The 22,981-nt window shown below is 42.4% G+C and overlaps 1 protein-coding gene and 1 long non-coding RNA gene across 2 annotated transcripts; one reads left to right on the top strand and one right to left on the bottom strand.

Moving 5' to 3' along the window:
• Positions 1-263: 263 nt before the first annotated feature.
• LOC137216319 (uncharacterized) lies at positions 264-1,783 on the bottom strand. Its single transcript, XR_010939705.1, has 3 exons — positions 1,409-1,783; positions 1,078-1,260; positions 264-597 (listed from the first exon to the last, which is right to left on the bottom strand). It is a non-coding gene; the product is annotated as an uncharacterized lncRNA (long non-coding RNA).
• Positions 1,784-1,806: 23 nt separating this feature from the next.
• On the top strand, positions 1,807-4,146 carry MID1IP1 (MID1 interacting protein 1). The gene is made up of 2 exons (XM_067722242.1): positions 1,807-2,103; positions 2,364-4,146. The coding sequence occupies exon 2, from the start codon at positions 2,627-2,629 to the stop codon at positions 3,176-3,178; it is 552 nt and encodes a 183-aa protein (XP_067578343.1). The 5' UTR covers positions 1,807-2,103; positions 2,364-2,626; the 3' UTR covers positions 3,179-4,146.
• Positions 4,147-22,981: the final 18,835 nt, after the last annotated feature.

The following is a 22,981-nucleotide window of genomic DNA, read 5'->3' as shown; positions in this document are numbered from 1 at the left end:
CACATAGGGCTTAAAATCAAGCTGGACTATTTTGTACTTGCCGGTTGCTGAAGCAATGGGGGGAGGGTCTGTGGATCATCATAGACCATTTCCACATTTTAAGGTTTCTGACTCTTCACATAAACACCTTTAGACTATGATAAGATCCTACATAAAGTACAATTTCATCCTTGTAAAGTACTTTGTATTTACATAATAATTTGTACATCTATTATCTTATTCACCACAAATCTGGCACAGCCCATGGGATAAGCTCCATTTTATTGATAAGGAAACTGGGGCTGGAAAAGTTTGCAAGTCTCCACGTGTGTAAAGAGGGGGGTGAGATTATTTTAATGCTTGAAATTTATATAATGCTTTTTTGGCTCTATATTTTCCTTTCCATTGATTCTCCCAAAGCCCCTGATAGGTTGAGCAGGTAACATGATTCCAGTTTTTCTAGATAAGAAAACAAGGGCTATGACCTAGCAGAGCTAATAAGCCCTGGGAAGGGGGCTCCCCAGGCTGAGCTCTGTCTCCATAAGTCACTGACTCCTGTCCAGCCCTTGTCACACCAAGTCACAGTTTCATTCAAAAGACAATTAGGAAGATGGTTTGCTGTAGGAAAAAATTAAATATATATTATTAAGGTGAAAGAAACAGGGAAAAAATAAACCTCTTATTATGTGCTTCTCCCTTTTGGCACTTTTTGTCCCGTGAAAAAACAGTGTACTGAAAACACCCCTGAAAGGTTTTGGAGAAAAGAGATTCAAAATTAGAAACTTGAGTCTTCTTGAATTATCTGTAGGACTGTTGGAGAAGGCTGGTGTGTGAAGGACAGACATGGCATGGGGATTGAGACGGTGAAACAAAAATGAAAACAGGCTGTGGTTTGGAATCTCAAAGTGAAATTGAAGGTGCAAGGCTCTTAAAAGTTAAATCCAGCGATTTGGTACCTACTTTAGGGCCTATTAAATGACCTTGCGTTTTAAGAACTATTTTTGGAAAGGTACATTTCAAACTCCCCTCCAAAGAAAAATATTGGACACCTCCCCCCTTTTCTGTTAAATGATTAAAGACACCCAACACCGGACCTACCTACTGTCACTCTGTCCTGGCCCTTTGGCAGCCAAAAGGCCACAGGGCCTGGGGCCTGGGATCTCTGAGTAGCGGGACTTGGACAAAAGTCAGGAATTTGGCTGCTTCACCGCATTGTCACATCTGATCTCTTGGAAAAATGTGCAGATCCGATTGTGGGTCGCTCTTCATCCCTGGCAAAGTCTGTTACAGGAAATATTGGGGAAGACATCGCCAGCAGGGAGACAAAAGCCTCTGAGGTCCCCCTCCCCCAGCAGCTGGCCAAGGCCAGGGCCACGGCGGGAGCACCACGCGTCCACGTGCACCCGGCATGCCCAGTCACCCTTCTTACGTAAGAGTCTTGGGATGGAGTTGCTGCTACTGCGGGTCCCTCTTCCCCGACGGCTATTAATAAACCGGATCGGTAGTTTCCGGGCCACTGCCAGCATAGATGCGGGGTTGGGGGCCTCACTTTACAACCTGGGCGCCAGCACTTCGGTCATCCCACCCTGGGAGCGTGAGCAAGGCGCACCCATCCCCCCGCACTCCAGCCCGCCCTCTTGCGGGACCGGACGCCGGCACCTTCTTTACCCGCACTGTGCCTGGCCCTCCCCCCAAGCTGGCCTGCTCTGCGCTCGGCGATGGCTGGGTGCGGCTGTTCTGTCCCTCCTCTGCCCTGCCCTGCCCTGCTACTGCGCCCTCCCTCCGCCCGGGTATCAGGCGAGAGGCGGGGCTGGCCCGGCGCGCCCCGCCCCCGCTGTAGAAAGGGCCTGGAGTGTTACTCGCGGTCATCCCCAGCTCGGGCCTTTTATCTCCGCGCTACCGGGGAGGCGGGAGGAGGAGACACGGCGAGTGGCCCTGAGCGCCGGCGACACCTTTCCGGGGCTCTATAAATTGAGCACCTGGGATGGGTAGGGGGCCGACGCCACCACCACCGCCCGCAGTCACAGTTCGGCCACTGACCGCAGCAGCGTCCGCAGGCAGCAGCATCCAGCAGCGGGAACACTGAGCTACCCAGCAGCAGGGGATCTCGAGACGCCGGAGGAAGTGCGTGCCCCCGCCCCACCTCTGCCCCGTCAGCGTGGGTGCTTGGACTCAGGCTTTGCGGAGGGAGACGGGAGTGGGGAGCACCCCTTCCTTTTCTCCGCGGCCCTGGGCGGGGGGCGAGGAGGTGGGACTCCTGCTGGGAGTCACCCGGGAGCCGTCCCAGACAAGCTGTAACCAGGGAGGGAGGTGCGCGCGGGTGGGGGCGCCGGGCACCCTAGCCGCGTGAATAATCTGCTCTTTCGTCCCCGTCTCCCAACCAGGCCAGGGCTCGACCCAGAGACCACGCGCCGATATCGCGAGCTTCCGGACGCCAGAGCCAGGAGAAGTCGTGCTTCCCGCAGGGCCGGGCTTCGATCTAGACGAGAGTTGGAGAGGGCGCAGGAAGCCGGGAATCCCGCCGCACCGGCTGTAGCCAGGCCCCCGGCGCGGGCCTCAGAGAGCGCGTGAAAGGCGTACAGCCCCTCGCCCCGGCCGGCCATCCCGTGCTCCTGCGTCCCTGTGCTTCGGCGCCCGCGCGGCCACCATGATGCAGGTTTGCGACACCTACAACCAGAAGCACTCGCTCTTTAACGCCATGAATCGCTTCATCGGCGCCGTGAACAACATGGACCAGACGGTGATGGTGCCCAGCCTGCTGCGCGACGTGCCACTGGCCGAGCCCGGGCTGGACAACGGCGTCGGCGTGGAGGTAGGCGGCAGTGGCGGCTGCCTGGAGGAGCGCAAGCCCCCGGCCCCCGGCGCGGGCGGCGGCAACGGCAGCTTTTTCGCGCCCTCCCGGGACATGTACAGCCACTACGTGCTGCTCAAGTCCATCCGCAACGACATCGAGTGGGGGGTCCTGCAGCAGCCGCCACCGGCGGCGGGGAGCGAGGAGGGGAGCGCCTGGAAGTCCAAGGACATCCTGGTGGACCTGAGCCACCTGGAGGGCGCGGACGCCGGCGAGGAGGACCTGGAACAGCAGTTCCACTACCACCTGCGCGGGCTGCACACTGTGCTCTCCAAACTCACGCGCAAAGCCAACATCCTCACTAATAGATACAAGCAGGAGATCGGCTTCAGCAATTGGGGGCACTGAGGCGGGTTGCCCGCGGCTGCCCAGCACCCTTCCCGGCCCCATCTCTCACCCTCTCTTTCCTCAAAGCTATTTTCTTTCTGGCTCTAGGGCACGATGGGCAAACTGCAAAGTTGGGGGGCTGCGTACGTGCAGGGGACGCGGCAGGGCTGCATGGAGGAGGGGGCTTCTTTGGGGAGAGGAGAGGAAAGCGGTGGCAGAAGAGGTGGGGTAGTGCTCAAGGATTTCCCTCTCTCCCGCGGGGGTGGGGAGGAGGAATGAGGGGGCTGTGTTCTACTTTGGTGGGAATAGGACTGAGTTGACGCCCTGCATTCAGTCTGTGCTTTTCCTGGAGTTTCTTTTCTGTTCTTTCCGGAGGAGAAGGGCCGAGAAAGAGCCAGCCATTCCAGGGCGCGGCGCTGGGTTGCCACATTTGGGAGCGCCGCCTGGAGTTGGGCGCTAGGGAAGGCGGGGCGGGCGCACAGCCTCCCGCCGCCCTGCCGTTGGGCTGGTGGAGGCCGCAGCGCTGCTAGGGTTGCATCAGTTTTCCTGTTTGCACTATTTCTTTTTGTAACCGTGGCCCCGTCTTAAGTATTTCCAATCTCCTCGCTCTGAAACTTCGGCGATTCCATTGTGGTAAGCGCACAAACAGCACTGTCTGTCGGTAACCGGTACTTACTTTATTAATGATTTTCTGTTACACTGTAGGGTTGTCCTGTGGTACCCCTATCCCATCCTTTTCACGCCACCCCCTCAAAGTGTGTAAGCTGGCACTGTGCCAGCTCGTACGAAGCGTGCCCCTCAGTGAAAGTAATGTTATTATGAGAAAGCGGACTTACCCGAAATGGAACCAACTGACATTCTATCCGTGTTGTACATAGAATGATGAAGGGTTCCACTGTTGTTATGTGTCTTAAATTTATTTAAAACTTTTTTAATCCAGATGTAGACTATATTCTAAAAAATAAAAAAAAGCAAATGTGTTAACGAAATTTGACAAAAGTTTGTTGCTTTCTAATCCACCAATGGATGGCTTAGTAGTTAAATAAAATACAGTTAATTGATTTTTTTTTTTAGCAAAAACCAATTTTATTTTTCTCTGGTATTTCAAAGTGGTAGATAATCATCTCCGTAAGTGTTCAGTTTTGTTTGGGAAGAAGCTACCAAGCTTTTTATTTCTAATTCAGTACCAAGGTAAGCACATAACATCTCAACAAAAAGTTCATAAATATTCAAAGAATTTGGGAAGGTACATATATTACAGTTTTCAACCAACTTGACTAGCTTATTGGAGTGCTTAGTGAACATTTTGAATCTTTTAAGGGGCTCAAGCACGACCTATGCATTTTGAGGCCTAGAAACTTATTTTAAAGGCAGAAATTTCACTTGGCTACTGAGAAGTAAAGAGTCGGAAGAAAAACACCAGCTAACACTAGTGCACGCATCTTGCAGGTCTTTATTTACAAGTCTTTTGCGTTAATCTTAGGAGAGACTTAAATGTGTTATAACATGTGCTGTGGCCTCTTTGACTAGTTCCCAGTGAAGTGCTAAGCTTTGTTAAGCAGTGTCCAGCAATGCTTCCAGTTTTCCAGGGAGCCAGTCTGCCGCTGTGGACAGCAGATCTGAGCATGGCTGCAGTAGGGCCCTTTGGAACACTTCCTTAGATGCCATTATGATGCTTTCCTGGGAGGGTGGGACAGGTGAAACGCAATCCTCTGTATTTCTCTATTTCGTGATTCGTTTAGGGGGGATAAGTGTTGGATCGACTTCAGTTTTCGATCTTGAAGTCATGAGACATTCTCTAAGCTCACAGAGCTTGAATTTAAAATACATATAACTTTGCAGTTTAAAAAAAAAAGGCAAAAAGTTTTTTTGTGCTGTGGGCAGCTCAAACCTATTATCAGCTTTTAGCAGCAGTGAAAAAATGGGGAAGTGTTAAGGCTGGTGCCTGTGCTCCCGGAGAAAGTTAATAGTTAATATATAAAGATAAGCTAGGCAGCGCCAGAAGTAAGGTGTATGGCCTCTTGCCCTGTATCCCCTTGAAAATCCCAAAGTGCAAGCAAAAAATACAAAGGAAGGAAACTACAGAAGCCACATGGTAGAAACGCCAAGACTTGGAGCCAGAAAGTTGTGTGTTCAAGTCCTCTTGTTATTACATATTAACTGAGAATTTAACTCCAAGCTTGTTGCCACATTTGAAATTAGGCATAATAATAACTACAAGGCTTACTTTGTGGAGATGCAGTGAGTGAAAGGAGATGGTATATAGAATGTCTGATGCTTAGAAGTTTCTTTAGGTGCTACTGAAGGGCACTACAGGTTCTCTCCAGCTCTCTGAACGTGGCTTGTATCTTTATCTCCCTCCTTGCCTTTCTCCAGGAATATATGAAGTTTAGGACAATATGTTCACTTTAAAAGCATAATTTCAATTACATACATGAAACCACAGGTAAACTATTTCCTTTCTCAAAGTCTCAGGGAAGAAGCTGAATTAAAATCAAATAGTCATAGTTTGGGCAAGCGATAGCAAGAGTTTTATGACATGTTAACACGATGTTTTCAGAACATTCTTGTATATAGAATACAGAAAGGTAGATGTTGATAGCAAAACCAAACTGTAAATAAAGCTATTAACTTTATTTTTTGAAAATATTCATGTGAGAGTATTTTTATATATAAATAGTGATTCTGACCTAGGAGTAGTGATGATCACTGTTAAAAGAGGATTGGATTTTTTCATGAACCAGTAGCGTTTCCCAGGCCCAGTAAGTGTTATTCCACTGATATAACTATTTTATTCAAGTTCAGTTTATGCAATGATACAAAGTCAGATCCCTGACCAGATTTACCTGTTAAAACTTCTCAAGCCATTTAAAACTTTGCAACTTCTGAGGTAAAGTGATAAGTGACTTCATATTTTTAGGTCTTTCCTGAGGAAGCTCAAAGTACCTCATAGATTTTAAAAGTTGCAAAATTGTGTGGACCCTCCTTCAAAGAGCTCTCAGGGATCATGGTTTTCTGCAAGTGCCCATCTCCGTGGCAATTTGGGACGAAAGGGAAGGCAGGGATAGATGAGCTGGGCAAAGAGGAACAGCTTAGATTGGAGTTGATTACCCTCCAGATATTTACATTTGATAAGAATTTTCTACATCAAAACCTCACACCAGAGCCTTTGAGAAGGCCTGCGTTTGCCTCTAAAAACAGCTTTCTGCTTTGCGCACATGGGGCTTTTCGTGTTTTACATTTACACAGTGTTCCTTAGTGGTCTAGCCTGATTTACTCTTGCTCTGAACCTGAACCCATTGTTAGCATGTCACAGCTGCTGGGATTATCCTTCTCTGGACCAACTTGAAAACTAGTCTACTCTTAACAATGTTTTTAAAAAATGAAAGTTATTGTCATTTGCGTATGCCTCCTCGCTTTTAATTGCTGAACAAAAATCATTTGGGAGGCTCATCTTCTCCACCCGCCTCCCCGCTCACGCCTTCTCCCCTTACTCCTGTGGTTCTCAGATGTTTCCAAATTGGATACAGTTCTGGTGGACTGAGGGCTCAAAGTTCATATACCTTTTTTCTTTTTCAAAGGTAATTATCTTTTTATGGGGCATCTAGTACATTTATACCAATCATCACATCCTTGGGTGATTTATTTTGAAGAGTTTTGAACAAAATAATGACAGAAAGAATGTTTTCTTTAAAATTCTAGAGGTAATTTTTACTCCCAACAGATAAAAAATTCGGAATCAGAAGCTTATGGAAAATTTAAACATGTGGACTATTGGATTGGTCTCAAAAATTAATATTATTAATCGTTTTAAAATTTCAAACTTTATGTAGTTTCTGATCAAGGCTAAGTTGCTTTAATTAGCAAGATAATTTAAGCTTAAAATTATTTTTTAAACTTTTTTTTCTTTCAAGGCCATGTTTCATTTTTTTTTAAAATAACTCAAGAAATTTAAAGGTTGTCCTTGAGTTACTCTAAATATTAGGTCTCCAGTTAGTTCATCTGAAACTATGGGGAACTTTCTGATAAGTGGTGGAGATAATGATAGTCTATGACCAATATAACTATTTCAGTATCTGGAAGTCAGTACTGTCCTTTGCCTCATGCAACCAGGGCTCCTTCTCTGGGATCCCCACTTTAGAGGGCCTCCACACTGACTCTTTGTAAGGCCTTGCAATTCCCCATGGGCAAGGAATCTTCAGAGCCAAGGGAATGCCCAGAGCTTGTGCCCTTCCTTCTAGACCACACTTGGGTTCCTGGCTCCCCAGAGTTCCCTGTCCAGATGGCCCCGAGCCCATTCCAGGGATTTCATAGGCATTTGCCCTGAGTTTATCCTCCCGATAGCGGACAGGCTTGCTTGGTGGACAAGGCTTAGCCATGCAAACTGGGCTGTCCAAGGATGGAACTTGGGTGGAAAGATAAGGGGGTAGAATGTAGGCTGGAGGTTCCCGTTCGTCCTCTTGTCTTGGCCTCCCTGGGTTTCAGGGTGAACAAACGTTTTGAAAGCCTGCAGAAAGGAAATAGGAGGGGAAAGCAGCTCAAGCTTTAAGGCCTCTTCCATTATTGACAAACGAGGATTCTATGGTTTTTCTCACTATTTTCCACATCCCTCATGAGTCTCCTTGTGCCATTGATAGAATGTTACTTAATTAATGAAATGTTGGTTAAGGAAAAGGAAAACCACATCTGTATACAGGCCTTTTCCAGCTGCTTGCTATTCAGTGCTGGAAAGGTGGTGATTATGGTAAAGACCTAAATGGATACATCTTCCATAAAACCATGAAGATTTCGCCTCCTCAAATGTTCTTTCATCTTTTTATTATTATTATTATTATTATTATTGAGTTAGCTGTTTTCTTTTTGTCGTCAAAAGTCTTGGTCAGGTTAAAGCAGAAAACTTAATAGTTGTGCATCTGTCTAAACAAAGCCTGCTAAAACCACAACTATGTCATCGGCCCTTCCTGTTTTGGCGTTCTCTATTTTTAAGAGGAAAATTTTTGTATCTTCCCATTCTTTTTCTTATATTTTATTACTTCTTTGTCTATTGTTTCAGAACGCTTTGCCTAGCAGTTTTAAAAATATATCTGTCGGTGTGTCCAACTTCAATAATCCCAAACTGGTAAGAATTTTGACTGGAGAAAGTTCTTATCATTTACTTAAGAACAGAGTTATAGAAGGTCACTTTCTGACTTTGAACTGTCTAGAGAAAGTGCCTTCAAACCCAGTAGACAAGGAGACTGGGAAAATACTAGCAAAACATAGAGCCCAGCTCTTTATTTTAGTGAGGAAATAAACAATGTTGGAGGTGGGGCGTTTTCTCAAATCCATTTTACTTTTGAATCCCAATCTTACTAGTGTTGATATGTGCACTTTTATCAACAAGCATTCAGTTAACAGGATGAAACTGAACGTGATTCATTTGATGTTTTCAAAGGTAGAAACTAACTTTGTAGTTTTTTTTTTTTCCTTTTGAATACCACACTGCTGAGGTAAAGAAGGTTGTAGCTTGTGGGTGAGCTCAATAGGGCCAGTTAAAACCTGACTACTCTTCCGCCATGTTGAAATACCTGACAGGACTTTCTGTGTCCTTGGATAATGGCATTTTTTTCTACTTAGCATACATCTAATTGAGGAGATTTCCTGTTTGGTAGTCAAGGAAAGATGAAAACAAAAGTACCACATTGTTAATTCTGACAGAGGTATTTAAGTTTTTCTAGTTGTTCACAATGTGATGTTAATTTGAAGCCCTGTTTTTTGTTTTTTTTAATGAAACATATACATTGTGAAAGAACATGCATATGTCCCCTAGCAGCCAAACTATGTGTAGAATGCAAGGAGTGTAGTTAGTGTACATTGGTCATTCAAAACAAGGTGTAGTATTTTGTGGCATCTGATGGACATTGCAGCTTGTAACTCATGGATGCTTTGTGGGTATAATTCATTTCTGTTGTGGTAAATACTTGTTGACAGTGCTTTCATAGCTTAAATGTTTGAGGGGAAAGTGCCAGAAACTTAGGTGTTTAACCCAGCTATTGGGGCGTAGGGGGAATCTCAGAAACCAGCAGCCCTTTCCCTTTAGTGGGTTGGCGAGCAGAGGAAAAGGCCTGATACCTGCAGCCAGTTTGGCCCCAAGTGGAAAAGCCCAGCCACGCCTGCCTTTCCAAATTTACCAGATGTCACTCCACCATTCCTGGGTCAATGTGATATGGGAAGTGATGGAGAAGTGCAAGGTATCTCTCAGGACCCTCCCCACCATTGGAAACCTGAGGAGTGGGGAGGGAATCATTTCTCTTCTGATAGTAGGTTGTGGTATATTTTCCTCTCCCTAGACAGGCAGCAAATGTTAGGTTGAAGCATATGAAATTGCCATTTTTGTCAGTCCAAAGTGGTTGAATAATCCCTGATTCCAGCAATTAGATGTCCCTTTGTGGACATGCTGTAGTCTTCTTACATCACCTCATGAAACTGTTGTTTTCCAACTCAGGTTGACCTGATTTTGAGATAGAAGGAGTGAGGGACAAAAAAAAGACCAAGGTGGGCAACTATATAAGGGAGACACATACAATGGAAGAAAGAGGAGACTTAAAATGAAGAGAAGAAATGGGAAAGTGGCAGAGACGTTGTGGCCAATTGTATTTTCTCAAAGAGATTGCAAGGTTATTTCTGGCCCTAAATGCTCTTCCATCAAGAGGTAGAATCTCTTGTCTCCTCACCTTGAATTTAGGTGGGGCTTTGTTGCTGCCTTGACAAAATCAATGTGACCATCACTTCCAAGGCCAGACCATAAAGGGTGATACATCTTCCTCTTGTATGAGATCCATGGCTGTCTCTTAAGAGATACTCATCCTTGGAACCCAGCTGCAATGCTATGAGGAAGCCCAGGCCACATGGAGAGGTCACGTGTAGGTGTTCCTGCTGACAGCCTCACTGAGGTCCCAGCCACCAGCCAGCATCAAACTGCCAAACACGTGAGCAAGCCTTCAATTGATTCTAGCCCCCAGCCTTGGAGCTACTCTAGCTGATGCCAAGTGGAGCAGGGACAAGCTGTCCCCATCAAGCACTACCCAAATTTTAGACTTGTGTACAAAATATTTTCATTCTTTTAAGCCACTAAGTGGTTTGTTACACAGCATTAGATAATTGGAACAGAGACCTTTTTCCAAATTTCAGGAGATTGTAGAAATAAGTGAAAGCAATTGAAAGTAGAATGTAATCTATGAAACACGGTCTATTTTATCGCCTGTACCTGAGTAACAGCTTAAAATAAATCCAGAACCTTTGGAAACATTCATCTGATGGCTGATGTAGAGAATGGAAGGATTAGAAGTGATGGATGATGAGAGAGATGTTATAAGTAACATTTTACAGTTCTGTTAAAGCTCGACATGGTAGGCAGAATAATGGTCCCCCAAAGATGTCTGTGTCCTAATCCTTGGAACCTGTGACTATATCGCCTACGTGGCAAGGGGCGATTAAGGTTGGCTGCAGCTGGAATTAAGGTTGCTAATCACCTGACCTTCAGATGGAGAAATTATCCTTGATTATCCAGATGGGCCCAATGTAATCACAAGGGTCTTTCAAAATGGAAGTAGAAGGCAGAAGAGCCAGAGTCAGAGTGACGCAGCATGACAAGGATTTGACTTGCCCTCGATGGCTTTGAAGATGGAGAAAAGCACCGTAGCCAAAAGATGTAGGCAGACTCTATAAGCTGGAAAAGGCAGAGCAACAGATTCTCCCTAAAGCTTCCAGAAGGAATAGAGCCCTGCCAACACCTTGATTTTAGCCCAGTGAGACCCATCATAGACTTCTGGCTTCCAGAACTGTAAGAGAATAAGTTTGCATCGTTGTAAGTCACCAAGTTTGTTGGAATTTGTTACGGAAGCAATAGGACACTAAAACACTCTGCCTCTAGCCTGTGGCACTTAATCCATTCGTTGCTTTTGGGCTGGCTAAAATAGAGAATTTCAAACACAGCCACTTGTTGAAAACAGGACTGAATGGTACTTTTAGTCTTCTTTTGTGAAAGAGACTTTATTTTTCTTTTAAGCTCTAATCTTGTTGACAGTAGCCCTGCATAAACAGACACTACTTATGGGGCTGCCACTGTAGCACTGAGAGGGCTTGATTCAAATATAGCGGCATTATTTATTACATATTTTGTCGTTAAGATCTTAGATCCACTCTCTCTTTAATTTTTTTTTTAATTCTCACTTCTTTCCCTTCTGAAGATATTTTTGGATCTTTATGTGTAGCATTTATTTCTGCAGCCCCCATCTCATTATTATTTTCTTTTTTATTGACATATTACATGCAATAAAATGTAGAGATCTTAAGTGTATAGTTTGTTAAGTTTTGGCAAATGCATACACCCATGTAACTGACACCTCGATAAAGGTACAGACCATTCTCATCACCCTAAGAAATTTCCTTATATTCCTTTCTGATCATCTCCCCCCACCCCACCCCCCCAGGCAACCACTATTCTGATTTCTATCCCCATATATTAGTTTTGCCTGTTATTGATCTTCATATAAATTGAATCATACAGTAGGTACTCTAGGGTCTGGCTTTTTTCACCCAACATATTTTTGAGGTTCACCCATACTTTTGCCTCAGTTAGTAGTTCCTTCCTTTTTATTGCTGAGCAGTATTACATTTTATAAATTTTCACAATTTATCTATTTTCCTCTTGATGGACATTTAGGTTGTTTCATTTTTTAACTTATTTCTTTTAGCTTTTATGAATAAATCTATAAATAACATTCTAGTTCAAGTCTTTTTTTTTGGATAAATACATAGGGGTGGAATTGCTAGTTCATAAGATAGGTATATATTTAACTTTATAAGAAACTGCTAAAGAGTTTTCCACAGTGGTTATACCATACACCCTCTCACCAGTAATATATGAGAGATACAATTATGCGGCCCCTTCTGATTAGTGATGTCTTCACCACTGGGACCTGGTACTCTTAGCTCTCATTGAATGGTGATCAGTTAGTGCTGGGATGGAGCATAAAAGCTTTTCAATGGAGAAACATATTAGATGTTGCCTTGGTGAACATGAGAGACGTTAAGAGAGGTGGTTGTGGTGAGGTGAGGTAGAAGGCAAGGTGGTACCCAGTGGTGAAAGAAAACCAGGATTTAGAGTCAAAGAATCTCTATTTAGCCCCCGTTCTGCCAGTTCATTCTGTGTGTCCTGGGGAAGTTAACTGTTTGGATTTTCAGTTTTCTCTTTTGCAAAATGGAGATACCAGCTCACAGGCTTCATAGTAATAGCAGTAAACTACCATTCAGTGTACACTTATTGTGTATACTTCCGTCTTATTATGAAGGAAGTCATTATTACTGTGAGTGTGGCAAACTACCTGCCTTATCTCAGTTTCTACTCACAAGGACTCTATGCGGTACGTATTAATATTATTCTCATTTTACAGATGAGTAAATTGTGTCAAAGACTGCTTATTGTTTCCCATTATCTGTTCTCTCCTTATTCCTCCAGCTTTAGCTGGGAACTGGATCGCCTCAGATAAAAGCTATAATTCTCAGCTTCCCTTACAGCTAGGAGTGACCACGTGACAAGGCTGTAGCCAACGAGCTGAAAGCAGGAGTTCCACATCTGACTTCCAAAAGGTGTCTTTAGAGGATAGAAGAGTACCTTTGTTCCTTTCTCCTTCTTGTTGAATGGAATGACATGGGACGGCTGGAGCTCCAGCAGCCATCTTAGCTAATAAGGTAGCAGCAACATGTTCAGAACAACAAAACAACAGGAGAGAAGGAACCTGGGTTTCTGATTTTCATGGATAGCCTACCTCTGAACTTTGCTTTCAAAAGCCAGAAATAAACTGCTATCTTGTTTAAGCCACTGCCATGTCTATTGCTCATGGCCAAATCTAATCCTAATACTGAAAGGGCTTAAAGAAGTTGTTATAAGGAAAACCGAACCTTCAAGATATTACAAAGATTAAATTATAATTTGTAAAATCTTGAAGTAAGTGTTTGCTAGTTGTTAATTAAATATGAGGGCCAGGGAAAGGAGAAAAAGGAAACCCTTGGGGAAGGAGCTCCTTCTCTCACCTGATTTATTCATTTAGGCTTCATAAGACAGTAGAGCCAAGTTCTGGATTATTCTGACTATTTAATCTGTGAGTATTCCAGGCCTCTTTTTCTTTCTTCTCTTTTTTCTTCCTTTATTTATTTCACTGCTTATTAGTATATACACTGATGAGAATTTACCCTAGAAAAGCTTTAGAATCTTGTTAATAACTCTCACAAAGAGCATAAACTCAACCTTAAAGCAACCATTCCAGAATTGGGACTGACAGGGAGTGAGAAGGCGGCTAAAGCAACTGGAATGGTTCCCAGCCCCACCCCTCCCCAGTGCAATGCTGGAAGGCAGAATAAACATGAAGTGGGGTGCGAGGGGAGGGGTGGCTGGGAGAGAGGCTCCAAAAAGCTCTGCACCTGCTCAACACAAACTCAGAAGGAACAATGTTCTAAGACAAAAGGTCCAATCTCTTCCTTCCTCCCTCCCTCTTTCTTTCCTTCTGTGTTCAGGTGTACTGGAATCAAATGTAAGAGCTCAGATGTGGTTCCAGGAATTTTCTAGCAGGGAACACCAAACGTAGACAAACAATCTAGCAACACCATGAAAGACACAATGGAGTTATGCAGGGCTCTGGGAACATGCAGGAGTAAGCCTGCATGGAAGCACTGCTTCATTCGGTAAATATTTGTTGGGAGGCTACTATGCGCCAGACCTTGGGTTATGTGCTTGGTGGTGAAATGGTGAAAATGGGGCTGGCAAGGATTATCTGGGACTATGTCTGAGAACCTGGGAGCAAGGATGGATAGAGGGTGAGCGACGAGGATGACACATAAACAGAAGCAACGTTATGAAGAGGCTTTTAAAAACATGCTAAGGATCTGCCTCCTGATGTGATACACTGAGAAGGACACATCACTTCTGTGCTCATCCTGCCCCACAGGCACAACCTAAATCTAACCATGAGGAAACATCAGACAAATCCAAACTGAGGGGCATTCTACGAAATAGCTGCTTTATACTCTTCAAAAGTGTCCACGTCATAAAAGGCAAAGGCTGAGGAACTGTTCCAGAATAAAAGAGCCCAAAGATACAGGAAAACTGAATGCCACGTGTGATCCTGGATTAGCTCCTGGGCCAGTAGTGTCAACAACATCTATATTTATATCTGTATCTCTTTTGCTACAACGGACACAGTTCGTTCAACTGGAAAAAAATCTGAAGTCTGTATATTACATAATTGTATTGTAACAATGTACATTTTCTGGTTATAATAATTGTGTTGCAGTTATATAAGTGATTGTTCTCATTCCTAGGAAACTATACACTGAAGTATTTAGGGGTAAAAGAGTATTATGTTTACAATGCATTCTCAAATTATATATATATATATATATATTACTACTATAGCTCTCTCTCTATATATATATATAGAGAGAGAGAGTAGTAAAATGGTATATCTGGGTGAGGGGTATATGGAAAGTTTTTGTACTATTCTGCCAACTTTTCTGTGAGTTAGAAATTATTTTAAAACAAAAAGTTAAAGAAAAATACACTTAGCACTTTGGGCTATATCCAAGGACGACAAGAAACGGTGGCCATCGGAGGGATTGGTGCTTTCAAGTGCAGTGCAGTGAATGGCGCAATCTGCAGTGGACTCATCGCCAGTTCAGAGGCTCTTGTGAAAATGCAGATGAGCGATGATGGTGGCCTTGAATAAAGTGATGGCAATGGATGAGAGAAGTGGATGGATAAATGGAATATCTAGGAAGTAGAAATCAGAGGGCATGATGGGATGTTACGGAGGGAGAGGGAGGAATCAGGGTGACCTCTGGGACTCTTCCTGGAGTCATTGAGTAGGTCTTCGTTGAGTTTGTGAGCTAAGCACCAGAAGCAAAGGAGATTTTAGGGGGAGGATGATTTTAGTTACCTTACCAGTGAGCCAGCTCTAGCTACAACCTTCCTCATGAAGTTGATGGCAACTCCACCCTTCCAGTTGCTGAGGCCCCAAATTCTGGAGATACTCTTGACTTTTCTCTTTCTCTCATATCAGGAAATCTTGTTGGCTCTGTCTTCATAAAATACCAGATATCTAACCACTTCTCACCACCTGTACTGATACTGTGCTGGTTCAAGCCACCATGATATCCCATCTGGATTATTTCATAGCTTCTTAACAGGTTTCTCTGCCTCTACACATTTTTATGTACAATAACCAGATGGATATTGTTGAAACAGAGGTCCTATCATGTTACTTCTCTGATCCAAACTCTGCAATAACTCCTAGCATCTCTCCGTGTAATAGGCAGTGTCCTTCCAAGGGCCTTTAAGACTACATGGAGTGGCTTCCAGGACCACTCTGATCTCATCTTCCACTCTCCCCCTTGTTCACTCTGTTCCAGCCACACCAACCATTTCGATTCTCCTTAAACTTGCAAGATGCACTCCAGCCTTGGGGCCCTTGCTCTTACTGTCCTCTCTTCTGGAACACTCTTTCCTCAGATATCAGTATAACAGAAAACTCTGAAATTACAAGGACTTAGAATCGTTTCTCTCTGCATAAAGGCAATATAAAGGCAAGGTGTCCAGGGATGCTACTGTGACCCCATGGTGTGTCATCAGGCTCCAGGCTCAGAAATTTATGCTTCCACAGCTTCAGCATCATTCCTTAAGGATACTCCATGGCACAAGGTAGATGGCTGGAGCCCCGGATATCATGTTCATATTTTACACTGTCAGCAGGAGGGTAGGCAGAAAGAAACTCTCAACCAAGTCAGTTCCATTATAAGCAGCGATCCTAGCCCTTCCACAAATAATTCTGTGTAGAGTTCTTTGGTTACATCTTACAACTTGCAATTTGAAAGCCTTTGGAAGGACTATGGCTTTTACATTGAGAGACCATACTTAGTTGCTAAGAATGCTGAAAAATACAGTTGTTTATTTCAGGTGGCAACGTGCCCAGCTAAAAATTAGACTCCTGTTCCTAAGGAGAAAGGGGAGAATGGATATTGGCATAGGTAGCTAGCAGGCTTTGCCGCAGATATCTTGTTTCTAATGTTGATGACTTCACCACTACCCTATCCTCTGCCAGCACAGCCACAGGGCCTGATGCCATGTTGCCCATCTTCATTGTGGGTGGGCAGTGGGGAGCCTGGGTTTCGAGCCACACTGGTGAGGTAGTAAGAAGGACAGATGGGCTGAGAGAGAGGGTGTGGAAGCCCTGGACATGTAGGAAGGGCGAGGGGAAATACATGCAGGAATCAGAGCTCTGGTCTTTGATGAATCTAAGACTACATTGAGGTTTGAGTCTTACTATTGATGTTTATCCTATGTCTCTTTCCACTGTAATCATTCACACTCAGGGTGGTCTGTGTGGGATCTGGCGTAAGACATAGGTGTTCTGCTGTGTATGAAATGTGTCTGTGTTCAGAGTTTCTCATATTTCCCATTCTTTTTGCATTTTCATTTCAGTCTAGGATATTGGTAATGCTTTTTGGCCACATGTGCTATTATCTAGTGCAACTTGTAAGAAGAGACCCAAGTGTGAGTGAAGCTTTGCTACAAAGAGATAGAAAGGACTAAATGTTACCATAAATTATAATAATATATTTTCTGATGTGTAAACTTCTTTGTGAAAGGAATGTGTAGATAAATTTATCTCTTTTAATAAACTAGCAGAACTGAGGGGTTGTGGAAGTTAAAAAAAATAAACACCAAGAGATCATTTCTTAGAATTTGACATGTTCACAAATACCTTTTAAAATCAAGGCAGGCAAAGTATACATCTTAGACTAGTATATCCCATAGAAAAAAGTCTTTAGGGATAACCAATATTCTCCAACCATTGGGTATCTCTGCGGGAGTGATAGGAGGAATTTTAGTTTTATTATCTCCTTTTAAAATGATCAATTTGTATTATTTTTTTAATGTGTACAAAACCCCTGAAACCCAAGGCAGGACAAATAACCAAGTGGTCCCTGGATTGGCTCTCTTCAAAAGCCCAGGGCACAATAATCAGACCATAGCCAACACAAATGATTTGTTCTAAAATGTCCAACTCGTATCAAGATCGACCAATCTTCTTTGGGGGAAGATTGGGGAAAGAATAGGGATCTTTTAGGTGTGGAACACTGGGAAATGGAGATGGTTCCAAACTTTTATGCCAACAGTGATATGGACTTTTGGCAAAACATTTCAATGTATGTTGCATAGATAGCAAAAGAGGAAGGTGTAAGATGGGGGCTTGGATACTGAACCGTGGAGAAATGGAGACACAGAAGATGAGCTAGCATGACTGGCATGGAAGGCAGTTCTGCTGATAGCAAGGAGACCACGAGGAAGCCCGGCAGAGCTGGGCAGGACACTCCTGCTGCTGAGGAAAGAGGGGGAGTCCCTCAGCAAGAGGGCGAGTCCACATGCAAGGTTAGAGCCAAGTCTATGAGAAGAGAGGACAGGAGTCTATCTCAACATGTTTCCTCTGGAAGATGCCTCTCAGAAAGGTAGAAATAAACATCTTGCTATCTAGGATCCAACACATTCCCCCCTCAGCAAGCTAATTCCTTCCCCAAAGGTGCATTTGTAAATCTGTAGAAACAGCCTAATTCTCTAATATGATGCCTGGTAGGAGTTCTAGCCTTGTCTCCGTAAAGGTCAACTTCTTACTAGCAATTCGTCTCTCATGGAAACACACTATTATCCAAAGTGGGTTACAGAGATCTGATGATTATTGCAAGGTAAAAATATTGTCTACATTTGTTCATTTAAACATCTTGTCCAAAGAAACCATTTCTTCTTTCAGCTGAGAAAACAATCTAATCTAAAAAGTGTAAGTTCTTATTGTGGTAGAAATTCCCTTTTCGAGGTGAGCCTATGACTCTATGCAGTCATGGACACGATGTCCTGACACTTTATGGCATCATGACCAGCACTGTTATATCAGAAAGAAGCCCTGTGGGTAAATTTTACTTCTGGACTCAGGTGATAATGTTACCTTTATGGCAATGGCAGGGCAATTTTTTTTTTTTGGTCATTTTAACAATATAATTATCTCTACTCATTCTGAACATCATGGTTTTCAGACTATGGTTCATTCACATAGGCTTACAGCCATTATGTTTGGATTTTCTTTAACTTAAAAGGATAGTGTCTTGTTTGTAAACCATGCAAATTAAAATGCAGAAAGACAAGCCACTGTGATATTCGAATCTGATATTTTAATCACTTAAGTCAAAGAAGTCAAGGTTCTATTTTCATGGCGAATATAATTTGCAGATGACCTTACTGTATATTTGTACTTGTACCTCAGGTGAATTAGGGGTCTTTAAAAAAATCTTCACACCAGGAGAGTTCCTATGGTTCATACTATTAGGCTAACATCAGAACTGTCCACTCTATTAGGTTTTTCCCCGGTTGAAAAGCAGATGATTTTATGACCTTGAGATGATCACCTGAATAAGGGATGTACCTCACTGAGGGCTATTGTGTGGGAAAGGAGGTGTCAAATACTGAAAACTCAGATATAAAAAGAGTAATGTGATGCATGGAAAAGTTGTCAAAATGGTAATCCTGACTGACTATATGAAAGGGAAACACCCAAGAGGTGACCTTATTTAACCCTTAGGAACAGAAGTCATGCACTCTGACAACAGTTGTACCCCTCTCAGCTTCTCATGATGGTTTCAGATTAAGGTGGCATACATTCCCTTCAAAGTTAACTCCATTTGTACATACTTTCTTCCCAAAGCAATTTCTTTCCATTTAAATAAGCCAGACAGCCTTTAAAATATCTCCCATGAGAATTAACTTGCATAAGATATTTAACCACTTAGTAAACATCAAAGTGTCATATGAATGCTTAACCTTACAACAAGGAGACATAAATCTACCCCAAAATAAAGATGTAAAAGGTAATGCTAAATTTTCATCAGATTGTAACTGAAAAAATTGATGAAGACATTTTAGTATTCTAATTCTTGTAAGGAGGATAGTAACTCCACACAAGAAAAGAATTTAGCAAATGCTTCTAATCTAAGGTCCCCCACCCCCCCATCTCCAGGATTATTTTGAAGGGAGTTAAAACACTCGGATGAAAAGGTTGCTTATACAAATACATGTAGTCTATTATTTATGTGTGTATTGAAAATCAGACAATGGAATTCATAAAAGGTTAGAGCTGAAATGAACCTTAGGGATCATCTAGTATATTTTCCATTGTCTGCAACAGAGGCAAGACTAGAATTTAGGTCTCTCAACTTCTAGACCTTTGTCCCTATTTAAACTATTTAATTTTTTGAGAAAAGTAAAAATTTTACCAAGGTGCTTTTAAAATTTTGTCTTTGGATATGAATTTCTAAAATTTGGGGGCTATCACTTACTAGTTTCTAAGGGGAAGGATCATTTGATAGTGTATATTATAGACAATTTTTAAGCCTAAGAAATAGCTTTCTCTACCTCAAACACGGGTTAGGAATGCCTATTAGCAAAACAAGTCTTTACTTTTAACCTTGAAAAGATTTCCTTTTTCTTTATTCTGCAAACTTTGTCTTCCTGAATGATCACGTTGAGCCCTTATTTAAATCAAGGATTAAATCCCCCAACTCACTGTAGGAAAATAAACGTTCAAAGTTTTGATAGTACAACTTTAAGGAAAATCTAAAGTCCTTTCTTTGTCGTTGTCTCATTCAGATCATAATAAATATTTCATTCCCAATCTAATGGATTTGGCTTGGAGGTACCTTACATAGCCATATTGTGATGTTAGGGTTTGGTTTGTTTTAAAAATTTATAGCAGTTCCAAGCAGAAGTTAGATCTGTTCTCACAACTGCCAATACCGCAGGCCATTTTCTATAAACATCTTCTCAAAAAAAAAAAAACAATCAAACACACATTACCCAAAGAACCAGAGACACAGCTGTTTCTGGTTCTGATCTTAAGAGACATCAACTTTCGCTTGGCAAAGTGCAAGTGAGAAGGGAATTGATGAGGTCTGATCACCTATTCCAAGGAATTCTGCCTGGGGATGGAAAAAGTAGAAGAGGATGTCCCTGACATCACTTTCTTATTTAATTCAAAACTTATTTCCTAGCTGAGATGAGAAAGTAGAAGTAGTGAGAGAATCCATATAGTCCAAAATAAGATAAAGAAAGATTTATTTTGTCTTTCTTATTTTAAAAATATAAGCCCTTTGAGTTAAATGTATACTTACCATATGACCTAGCAATTCCATTCCTAGGTATTCATCCAAAAGAACTAAAAACATCTGTCCACACAAAGACTTCTAAACAGTTTTCCTTTTACTCCTAAAATCCCCAAACTGGAACCAACCCAAATGCCCATTAATAAAGTACAGTATAGCCATACAATGGAGTACTGTTCAATAAAAAGGAACAAACTACTGATACATAAAACAACATGGATGAATCTCAACATTATGCTGAGTGAAAGAAGCCAGAGACAAAAAGAGAAAGAAAGTATTATTCCATCTATATGATGTTCAAGAACAAGCGAAACTACTCAATGGTAGAAAAACAGAATAGCGCTTTCCAGGGACAGGTATTGGGGGATTGGCTGCAAAGAAGCACAAGAGATTCTTGGGGTGCTGCCAGGTCTAAATTGGGAACAGTGGTTACATGAGTGTATATCAGGGTTTCTCAGCCTTGTTACTACTGACATTTTGGGCTGTATAATTCCTTCTTGAGGAGGGCTGACTTGTGCATTATAGAATATTTAGCAGTGTCCCTGGCCTTCACCCACTAGATGCCAGTAACTCCTCCCCTCATCTGAGATGAAACCACCAAAAATGTCTCTGGACATCGTCAAATGTCTTCTGGGTGACAAAACCACCTCTGGTTGAAAACCACCGCTGTGGTTCATCAATCCTTGTCAAACTGCACACTTTAAATGGTTGCGCTCATTTTACTGTATATAAAACATACCGCATAAAATAAATAAAAATAAGCCCCTTGGGAAGAAAGAGTAATTTTGCAATGGAGAAACCTGACAAACACTACCTCAGTCAGGTGATCAGGCGCAACATCAACAGTGATAAGTCATGTTGACAGTATGTAAACTGGATATAATGAGAATGGCAACCTTCCTTCCAAAAACACATAACCCCAGCCTCATCATGACAAAAACACCAGAAAAATTCCAACAGAGGGGAAATCTATAAAATATCTGACCAGTACTCCTCAAAACTGTCAAAAACAAGGAAAGTCTGAGAAATTGTCACAGCCAAGAGGAGCCTAAGGAGACACGACTACTAAATGTAATGTGGGATCCTGGATGGGATCCTGCAACAGAAAAAGGACAGGAGATGAAAATTAAGGAAATCTGAATAAAGTATGGACTTTAGTTAATAATAATATGTCAATGTTGGTTCATTAATTATGACAAATGTACCACACTAATGTAAGATGTTAATTATAGTGGAAACTGCACGTAGGGTATGTGGGAACTCTCTGTACTATCTATGCAATTTTTCTAGAAACCTAAAACTTTTCTTAAAAAAACTTTTATTAAAAGTAAGCCCTTTTAATATTTACACTGAGTTTAGAGTGTTCAGAAATCTACATTTATGGTTTTTTGTTGTTTATTTTATTGTTTTTAATACTGCTTAACCACAAACATGCCAAAGACATTTTATTAAATCATTGCCATCTACCCCTAGACCTTTGAAGTCATAAATGACCCTAAAATCTGCTCAGGACATGTTGGAGCTAAATAAGATTTAATCAAATTGGATAAAAAAATTTTTGAGCACTTACTACATGCCACGCATTGACCTGGTTATTGGAGACATGAAGATGGATGCCATCTGGTCCCTGCTCTCCAGGAACTCAGAGTCTTGAACAAGGGCACCATTTGGTGTAATGGTGAAATTATTTATTACAGGAACAACAAGGTAGAAAACGTTATTTTACAACGGGAGAGCCTTTTCCTTCCCACAACACAGATTGTAGTGATTCTGGCTGAGGGAGGGCCCAAGCCTGGATTAGGTAGTAAAAAGCTATTATGAAGAAGAGAGAAATACAAACCGATGGGAGGTAGAAATATTTCTTCAACATGCTCCTATCATTCTCATTACTCTTTTAGTGTTGACCTGTGGGAGCAGTTGATAGAGTTTTGTGAGCCATGACACTTGCTTTCTGTATGACAGAAGAAGAATTGTATTCTGCCAGATAGGCTTCTCTGACTGATTGTGAGCTGACCTCCATGTCTTCTGATGGCTGTGCTTATGCCCGGGTCTCCACAGCTGGACAGGTCTGTGGAAGGTTCAAGTCAGATGTTGGATAATTCCCTGAAATTTCCTGCATCTCCATTTTCTTATCTGCAAAGAAAAGAAAATTCCAAACCTCATGGGATAGTTGGGGTAGGGTAAATGAAAATTCTTTATAAGTAGTAGGTGCTTCTCAGACGTTGGTGCTTTTTCCTATCCAGATCCCTATTTTGACCTGAGACTTACATAGACACTTTTATCCTAGGCTCCTTTGCAGTTTTAGAAAATTATTAGCATGAGGGAGATGGTGTAGCATGGCCATTAAGAACACAGACTTTGGACTCAACGAGACCCTGGGTTTAAATCTCAGCTTGGCTATTTACCAGCTGTGTGGATATAAGCTGGGTTTCCATTGGAGCCTCTTGTGAGGATTAGATGAATTAACGTACAGCTAAGTGCCAAGTACAGTGCCTGGCGGACAGCAAGCATCTGATCATGAAACTTGTTACTTTATCCCATTTTTTCAGTCTACATTCTGCTAGAATGTAGGCTCTATGCAGGCAG

The sequence above is a fragment of the Pseudorca crassidens genome, chromosome X (genome assembly GCF_039906515.1).
Source record: "Pseudorca crassidens isolate mPseCra1 chromosome X, mPseCra1.hap1, whole genome shotgun sequence".
NCBI lineage: Eukaryota > Metazoa > Chordata > Mammalia > Artiodactyla > Delphinidae > Pseudorca > Pseudorca crassidens.
Note: the sequence above shows the minus strand (reverse complement) of the source record. Positions and strands in the feature narration are given on the sequence as shown.

Bases quoted from the DNA above. Each gene is read 5' to 3' on its own strand.
- MID1IP1 (XM_067722242.1), top strand. From the start codon at position 2,627: ATGATGCAGGTTTGCGACACCTACAACCAGAAGCACTCGCTCTTTAAC.